This window comes from Nannospalax galili, unplaced genomic scaffold (assembly GCF_000622305.1).
Source record: "Nannospalax galili isolate Female #2095 unplaced genomic scaffold, S.galili_v1.0 scaffold430, whole genome shotgun sequence".
NCBI classification, from domain to species: Eukaryota; Metazoa; Chordata; class Mammalia; order Rodentia; family Spalacidae; genus Nannospalax; species Nannospalax galili.
This window is the reverse complement of record NW_008328607.1, coordinates 586421-595392: the sequence shown is the minus strand read 5'-3', so window position 1 is coordinate 595392 and position 8972 is coordinate 586421. Positions and strand designations below refer to the sequence as shown.

Sequence of the window (8972 nt, the reverse complement as noted above, 5' to 3'; positions counted from 1 at the left end):
TATTTACTTTTTTTTTTTTATTGTGAGTCCTGTCTCTATGTTTGTTATTTTTTATTGAATGCCAGACACTGTGAGATATTAGGTATTAGAGATTTGATTTTATTAAATATCCTTGAACTTTGTTTTATGACAAAGTTATTTAGGGGTAGTCTTTCTTTTAGACAGCTTTCCAAAGGACCAAAGCACTGCTCAATCTAGAACTAACCCTCGCCCAACATACACACACACTCTATTGGACATGTATCCTTCCGAGCAGTCTCTGCTCCAGACTTGCAAGGTTTTTCACTCAGGCTTGTGGTATCCCTAGCTAGTCCCAACCCTCAGTGATTTCTTAGAATTGTTTTGCTTGCTATTTTCACATGGCTTTCTCTAGCCTTGAGTCGCTTCCTGAGGTGGCTGCCGTAAGTACTTAGTATGTCCGTGTCTGTGTTCCTCCCTTTTACTTAAAAAGGTTTGGTGTTTCGTTTGAAATCCAGGCAATGCATGTACATACCCAAAGAACAATAAAAACAATTAGCTTTTCCCTTTTTTCATTACCCCCGTCTGTTTCTCACATGCAGCTACTTTAAATGTTTATTCTCTCTTATTTTCCTCCGTATTTCTATGTAACATTTCTCTTTGTTTTGGGGGGTTTTTGTTGTTGTTGCTGCTGCTGTTTTTCAGTTTTGGATATTATATGATCAGGTTGTAATAGACTACAGTTTAGCAGTTTTAAGCTGGTCCCACCACACAATTGTTCTTCCTACCACCTTCTCAATGAATTAAAAGTGATGGCTGTATATTTTGTTTTTTGTCGTTCTTGTTGTAGAACCATCTTCTGATTTAGTGAATGGCACCATGAAAGCCCTCACATTCCTTCCTGCAGTCCTCTGAGTCTCCTTCTACCACAAGGCCGACCAGGCACCCACCAGCTGCTGTGTGGGCCTGCTGGGCAGCCTCTCCTTAAGACCACAGCTTTCCACCATTGACCCCTTCCCCAGGGTTTGCCCTCAGGCTCCCTATGTTTCTGGCTACCTCCTCTTCTTGATGTGCATCTCTGTCTTATTCTTACAATATCTTGAAAATGTTAATTTTGACTTTGTACTTTTCAAAAGATGATTTGCCCAAGTAAAGAATTCCAGATAACAAAACCTTTTTCTCTCAGAATTGTAAAGACATTTTCTCCATTGTTGTTTGGGCACCTAGTAAAACCATTTTGTCTGATGTTAATTTCTGTGTTGGTAATTTGTTTTTTCCATCTGCCAGCTTTTAGGATTTTTTTTTCTCCTTCTCTGGTGTAAAGTTTTGTGATGATGTGCTTTGGTATGGAGCATTTTTCATTTACTGTGGTGGGCACCTGGTCATCTCATTACAGCTGAAGGCTTGCTCTTGTCAAGGTCTGGGAATATTCTTCAATGATCTCTTTGATAATGTGGAGCTCATCCTCTTTGGATGTTGGTTCTCCAAATTCATTCTTTATGTCTCTTGTCTTTTAATTCCATCTCTTTTCCTTTTGTTCTACATTGGGGAAAACTTTCTAACCCAAAATAAGGTTGAAGTTAATGTCTTTTTCATCATTTGATGGTGTTATTTCATGTTCTAACAGTGTGCAGAGAAACCAACACTAAAGTATTATTCATTCTATGTCTGTCAATCATTTTAAAATGTATTTCAATTTATTTTACTTAGCATCTACTCTTGCATCTTTAAAAGGTACAGTATACTATTAACTGAAGTTATCAACAGGTATCTTGTAAGGTGTGAGACCATGTGGTCTTTATCTTTGTGTGCTTGGCCTAGTTCACTTAATATGCTGTGCTTCCATCCTGTTGTAGCAAATGATATGATTTGTTTGTTATGGCTAGTCTCTGTCTCTGTTTGTCTCTGTCTCTGTCTCTCTCGCTTTTTCTCTTTTTCAGTGTGTGTGTGTGTGGGGGGGGGTGTATGGTATGGTATCCATGTTCTTTGACTGGGAATTCTGTGGTTTTGTTAAAGTTGGTATCCTGCTTCCAGTGCCTAGTAACCTGGAAAGAAAGGTAGAGGTGACCTGGGGGTCCCTAGACAAGAGCAGTTTGGTCAGGTACATGGTGGCCTGCCTTGCCTGCTTCCTCGGCAGTCCCTTTGGATTTACAAGGAGTTTGGATATGGGGGAGAAAGAGGTTGTTCTAGGTGAGTAAGGTTTCTACCCGTACCAGTGATCAGCTTAGAAATATACAGGTCCTGCCTCTGTCCTCTTCTCCTACCATCCCTTATGTTTGGTACCAACATCAACCAGTGGTGGTTGAATTGGAATTCCTCAGACAGCAAAAGCAAATACTCCTAATTTCAAATGTCCGTGCTTTCCCCCTGGTGTTTGGATTACTCAGTCTAGAAGCCTCTTCTCCCAGTGCTCTGGAAACCGATTTGCTGGTCCAAGCATTTATAGGTCTTTCCTGAAGGGCTGTCAGGATTCCCTTGTACAATCTTAGTGAGTCTTTGGTAGTCTCAGACATGCCACAAGACTCAGCTATTTTGTCTGGCAAATAGAAGAATTTTTAAAGGTAATTGTAGCCATTTGTGCCGCAAACATTTCTGACCCAGTGGTTTTAATATATAAAGCTTTCCTCTCTTTCTTTTGCCTTCATTTGCAAGCTATGTATTCTTCCTTATAAAAATTTAATTTTAAGGAAATCCAGCACCCTTATATGAAAGATATGGAAAGGCTAGATTTCAAAGTACTTTTTTGGTTCCAGTAAATTCTCCAGAAGTCTAGGCAGGCACACATATGTACAAAGGCATATGTACAAGGATTTTTCCTGTTATTAAAAATGAAAGTACTGGAGATAGCTCAAATGCCCCTTATTGAGGGTGTGGATTAGAGACTGGTTGCTCGTATTTGTATTTGCTTCTGCTGTTTAATACAGTGGGTGATCAGCTGAAATAATTGAAAACAACAACCATCGTGGCTCTTCCATTTCTGGCCAAGAACAGCATGAATAAATACAATCCAGGAATCTCTTCAGAGTTTTAGATCTACTTTTAAAAATATTTATTTTGCTTTTATCTCTTCATGTTTGTGTCTGTGATTGTATGCCACATGTGTTTGGGTGTCCTAGGAGACCACCAGAGGGTATCAAATTCTGTAGCTGGAGTTCCAGGCAGCTGTGAGCCAGCTGATATGGATGCTGGGAACTGAATTCAAGTCCTCTGAAAGAGCAGTAAGCTCTCTTAGGTGTTAAGCCATCTCTTTAGCCCCTCATTTCTGTATATTGACCTTGACGATTGGTTTTATGGGTTTTTTTCTTTTCTTTTTAGCTTTTTTATATAACTTAAAATGGATCTTTCTTTAATACCTTTTCCTCTGCAGTTGGTATTCAGTTAAAATACATAAATGTATAAGGATAGATTTAGTCATAATTTTAACTTTCAAAGTACAGGAACCGCAATGTGCTAAATAGTACTTCCCTTTAGCATTCATACACCCAGAAACAGCAAGTTACTGTCATTGTTAAGCTTTGCTTATCTTTTACTGATAATGGGTACTTTCAAAACACTTAAAAACATGAATCTTAAAAAGGAATATTGTTTTATAGTCACACTTAAATTTTAGCACAAAAGAAAATTTCTCTCTGCTCCTCCTCATGTACTGCATTCGGCATATTTGATTTGCCGTTCCCTTACGCATATTTGAAAACCAGGTTATCTTCTGCCAACCTTGGGTTAACTTTGAAATTTGTCCAAGAGGCTCTGTTGGGAAATTCTAAAGAGCCTTACTTGGGAGAGAAGGGGTGTGTGGGGAGGGGGCACGTGTGCATGAAGACTTTGTGCTCTGTGGTCAGATTTTATGTTGGAGTTATTTGTGATGATACAGTTTACCTATGAGATGTCATCCAAGTGCTTTGTCAGTTTTTCTTCTCTGTTTTTTATTTTATGCCAGTAGAGGGCAGTATTGTAGAGGTTAAATTTTCCTCAGATGTACTTACTGCAAACTGTTTATATTGTGTAATAAACTTCTGGCCTTAGATTTATAGTATGCTAAATTATAGTCTTCATTGATTCATACTTGCAAATATTTAAATTATTTGAGGAAATTTTTTATACCTATATCTAGTGATTCTAGTTTGGTGAAGGGTGACTATGGAGTGAGGTGGTTATGAATCTGAAGCATGGCTACTTAACTCTTTTTAAACTGCCTTTAGATTCTCCCGAAGTTCTTACTGGTTCTAGACACTGCAAATGAGTAAAGACTAAGGAGTTGTGCTTTTGACTGGTCCTTGACAGTTTTTCAATCCCTGTGATACAAGAAGACTCAGGATTGAGTCTTGCCACTTAACTTCCAAAATCTTTGCCTTAGGGACTTGCTGAAAATAGATCTGTTGAGGACTGGACCTGTGGATTGACTTTTCTAGCTATAAATGGAAGAGGGCATAATTACTGGTGTTTTAGGGAGATGGGATTTAAGGCTTACAGCCCTGGGACATATGGGGAAAGTTCCCTGCCTTTCATCTTATGGATTCCTTTAACTCCATTATTTGCCTAGCAAAGAAAAATGTAGGTTGTTTTTCCACTTTTCTTCCAGTAACTGTGATAAATGTATGTAATGGATACAATATTCTGTTCATTAGCATTTAAAAAGAGTTTCTGCAGTAGGGTTATTATCCTTATAAATAACACGGCCTATAAAACGCTTCCATCACTGCTGCTTGTAAGAACCAGATCTTTGAAATCTAGACACTGGCATTCAGCAAGCCTTAAGCGGTGGGACTGGGCATGCCCAGTAGCTCACACAGGGAAGGTTGCAAATAGGAAGCCTATTCGCTTGGGCGGCCACGGGGACAGGCTGTAGTGGAGACGGGTTCTGACTCCCTTAAACGTAAGCATGCGCAGGCACCAAGGGTGCTTTCGGGGTCCCTGATGCCGGCTGCTCGGGTGGCGGAGGCGGTGCGTGCACCCAGCGCCCAGCCCCCAGCGTGGCGGCCAGCCCACCCGGGAGGGGACTGAGCTGAGTGGGGAGGCCGGAGGAGGCGGGTGCGGGGCGTGCCGATGGCGCGCGGGCCAATCGGCGGGGCTCCTCCGCGCCTATATGTTGCTCTAGGACCGGGGGAGCTCGTCTAGAGCGCCGGAGCCGGGCTGCCAGCGGAGTCGACAGCTGGGATCCGCATCGCCAAGCCCAGGAGCCGGGCTCCTTCAGCCACCGCGCTCTCTGGCTCCGGGCTCGAGGCTTTATCTGGCGAGGCTGCCCGAGTTCCCTCCCTTCTCTCGCTCTTTTTTTTTTTCCACAAGGGTGTTTTTGGCTGCAATTGCATGAAATCCCAATGGTGTAGACCAGTGGCGATGGATCTAGGAGTTTACCAACTGAGACATTTTTCAATTTCTTTCTTGTCGTCTTTGCTGGGAACTGAAAACGCTTCTGTGAGACTTGACAATAGGTAAATGTCAGCCGGGACAATTTCTTGAAATTTATTGGAAGATCCTTGCTGTAATGCAGGTAGAGGATAGCCAGGCGAATTCCTTTGTCCGGTGCCCAAAGAGCTTACTGTGACATAGGCATTGCTTTTTGAAATGTTCTGAATAGCCTGATTTTCGCAGATCTGACTAAAGAACAGGCTCTCTGTCACGTTATGTAATTTAGCCCTTTGTGGCTCTGTAAAATAGGGAAATGCCTGGGTATTCGTTACTGAGAGAGTGGCTGGTATTTTCTGGAGTGTGGTGCATTTCGTAGCGTTGAAGAATACCGAAACTCTGGTGCCAGTAACATCGAGTTTGGAGATCTGTCCGTAGATGTTTAAGATGAATTCCATTTATCCATGGTCTCATTTTTGTCCCTTCTGTTTTCCAGCTCCTCTGGTGCAAGTGTGGTAGCTATCGACAACAAAATCGAACAAGCTATGGTACGTACCGATTAAAAATTATACTTGTAGTCAACGCGGCCACAGCACAAAAAGCGAAGGCCCAGTAGATGATGCTGGCTATCCGTATGCCCAGAGCTACGGGCTAGCTCCATCTCCGACCAGCGTGGAGCTGAGCCACATAGCTCCAGGGTTGCCGCTGACGCCGGGCCCTGAGGGTGTGGGAGTTCCCGAGCGTCGGGATTCTTGCAGCGCCCCATAGGGAAGCAGTGCCGGTGTCTGGTCGGGTTGGTCCTGGGCCACCGTCTGGGATGTGCTTGAGTGGGGATCCTGAGATTTTACTAGGGAGCCCGGAGGCCTGGGGGGCTGGGAGACTGGGGAGGGGTCTCCAGGCCGCACAGGACCGGTTCCCAGTGTTACCTGCTACTGCACAATGAAGGAGAACAGGAGAAAAGTTTGGTTTTCTCAGCCTGTGCCTGGATTTCTCCTATTTTTTATTTCCGCCTTGGTCGTTCTTTGTTATTGGAGCAGCGCCTGTGGCTCTTCTCACGGGATTCTCTGCCCACTGTTGCTAGGCAAACTCTGAACCTTTAATTCAGAGCTATAAATAACTCGGGCTCCCATTGGCTGCGACAGCTGCCCAGGTTTCTGTGATGTCAGCTTAATCACTAAAGGAGGGGGGGGTTACTGCTAGAGGTGGAGGGAAGAAAATGCAGCAACACGCTTGGTAGGAACTGGCTGCAGCCGGTGCTGCGGGAGGGAGGCGGAGGCGCCTGGGCTGGGAGGGCCTGGGGCGGAGAAGCCTCTGGGCCTGGATGCGAACCCAGGGCTGCAGGGCCCCAGTGCTGTTTGCCATCTTGAATTCGAAACTGGACTGTAGGCTGTCTCCAGAGAAAGCACAGAGACTTTTTCAAAGCATTAAACTTTAGTATTGTGCGGTTGTGATTCTGTTCCGATTTCCCCAAGTGTGGTTTTGAAGGCAGAATATGAAAATGGTTAGGAAGAACTGCGCAAAGCCATGCTTTAAGAAATACAGAGCCCAGGAGATAGCAAGCTAAATCCTTTCCTTTCCTCTTCCTTTCAGGATCTAGTGAAAAGCCATTTGATGTATGCAGTTAGAGAGGAAGTGGAGGTTCTGAAAGAACAGATCAAAGAACTAATAGAGAAAAATTCCCAGCTGGAGCAGGAGAACAATCTGTTGAAGACACTGGCCAGCCCTGAGCAGCTTGCCCAGTTTCAGGCCCAGCTGCAGACTGGCTCTCCTCCGGCCACCACGCAGCCACAGGGGACCACACAGCCTCCTGCCCAGCCAGCGTCCCAGGGCTCAGGATCAACCGCATAGCCTGCTATGCCCCCACAGAACTGGCTGCTGCTGTCTAAACTGAACAGACCCAGATGAGCTAGGGAGAAGCCGCCTCCACAGTCACCCATTTCATTGCTGTCTTCGAAAGAGACGTGAGACTGACACATGCCATTCTTGCATTTTTTTTCCAGTATTAAACACTCATGTGCTTTTGGCTTGAAGAAGTTTACTAGTTGAGTGAGTTAAAGGTTAATCAGAGAATGAGCATGGATGGACCCTGTGCAACTTGGCAGATGTCTGAGGAATGGTTTCATTGATGCTGAGGAGCTGTGTGCCTTTCCATCCCCTCCCCACAGCCCACCCTGCTTCCAAGAGTTGTGTCTCTTGCTTGCCTGCATGGGGCTAAGAAGTGGTGGGTCTCCTCCTAGACTTTGTGCTGTCCTCTCCTCCCCTTGGAGGAACTTGAGAGGCCAGAGACAAGACTGAAATGAGGGGAATGCAGTCATTTTACAAATTGACAACTGTCACCAAAGTTCATAAAACACAATAGTACTGTCCCCCTTTTCTGAAACAGTGGATGATTCAAAACTATTAATGACAAAACGGTGACAGGTAGCTGGGACCTAGGCTATCTTACTATGAAGGTTGTTTTGCTTATTGTATATTTGTGTATGTAGTGTAATGATTTTGTACAATAGAGGACCGTAACTACTGTTTAGGTTGTACAGACTGAAATTTAGATGTTTCATTGGCTGTCTAAAGAGGTGTGGCTATTCTTTTATATAGAGATCTGCATAAAAATTGCTATGTGACAAAAACCACACCTGAAGAAATTTTAAGAATTTGGCACAGTTAGTCACTTTGTGTAATCTGAAATCTAGCTGCTGAATCTTCTGAAGTAATTCTGTTCCCTGAAGTTGTTTGATTGAGCTGGTTGAATACTTTGAAAAAGGGTGAGTTCTCCTAAGGAAATGGATTTCCCAGTAGGGGTTTCTGCATATTACCTGTATAGTAGTTATATGCATATGTTTCTGTGCATGTTCTCTACACAGTTGTGTCACTGTATTTAACTGTTGTACTTGTCAACTTTCAATAAAGCATATAAAATGTTGATAAACAAGTGTTTCCACATTAGAATGTTAATATAATTATAGTCGTTTCCACAACTGTTTCCTGATGAAATTACAACAGTTTGGCCAGTGAAATCCTGAAAGGGATTGGAAGGGTTGGACAAAGGAGGGACAGGAGTGGTTTGACCATACAAGTGAGGAAATGAAACCCATACTGACATTGCTCCATGAGAGGAGAGACTGAAGAAGGGAAGCTTGGTTCTGTTGTGACCCTGGTAAGTCATACCCCTCTGGACCCCTTAAGTTGATTGAAAGATAGTAGCTTCAGTTACCCTGTGGCTTTAAAATTCTGAGTCCATGAAGAATCCTAGTCTTCAGAGCTCAGTGAATAGACAGAGGAAATAAACCTTATTCTGTTCACATTCCCAGTTAGACCCAAAAGATGAGAGAAGTTCATTTAAACATTAAAACACCTGGTCACCTTGGATCAGAACACCTTTCCTAAAATGGAATTTTTAGCTCCTAGGAAAGAAACCCTTTTTGTTTTTTTTTTTTTGTTTTGTTTTTCCCCAATCCAACCAAGTAAATGACATACTTCTGGGCCTTGAAAGTTAACAGGACTTGAAGTAGGTCCTCCCACTTTGATTCTGTAAAGTGTATCAAAATATGCAGGCTGGAGTCCTAAAGCAGATGGAGTAAGCAGTGTAGTGAACAAGTGAGCAGGGTGGACTTGGGTTTGTAATCTGCCCTGAGACCTCAGCAGCGGCCCTTTGACCCAATGGGAATCAGGGC

At 43.4% G+C, this 8972-nt stretch overlaps 1 protein-coding gene across 2 annotated transcripts in view; it reads left to right on the top strand.

The window, feature by feature from the left end:
- Tsc22d1 (TSC22 domain family member 1) overlaps positions 1 to 8227 on the top strand; it is a 127305-nt gene extending 119078 nt beyond the window's left edge. The window contains exons 1-3 of one of the 2 annotated variants that reach the window (XM_008827650.3): positions 5056 to 5387; positions 5798 to 5849; positions 6892 to 8227. In XM_008827650.3, the coding sequence (XP_008825872.1) occupies positions 5263 to 5387; positions 5798 to 5849; positions 6892 to 7149 (435 nt within the window). In that variant the 5' untranslated portion in view covers positions 5056 to 5262 and the 3' untranslated portion in view covers positions 7150 to 8227. Of the gene's footprint in view, positions 1 to 5055; positions 5388 to 5797; positions 5850 to 6891 lie in introns of those variants that run through there. The other variant, XM_029560743.1, reaches the window with a different exon arrangement.
- The last annotated feature ends 745 nt before the right edge of the window (positions 8228 to 8972 follow it).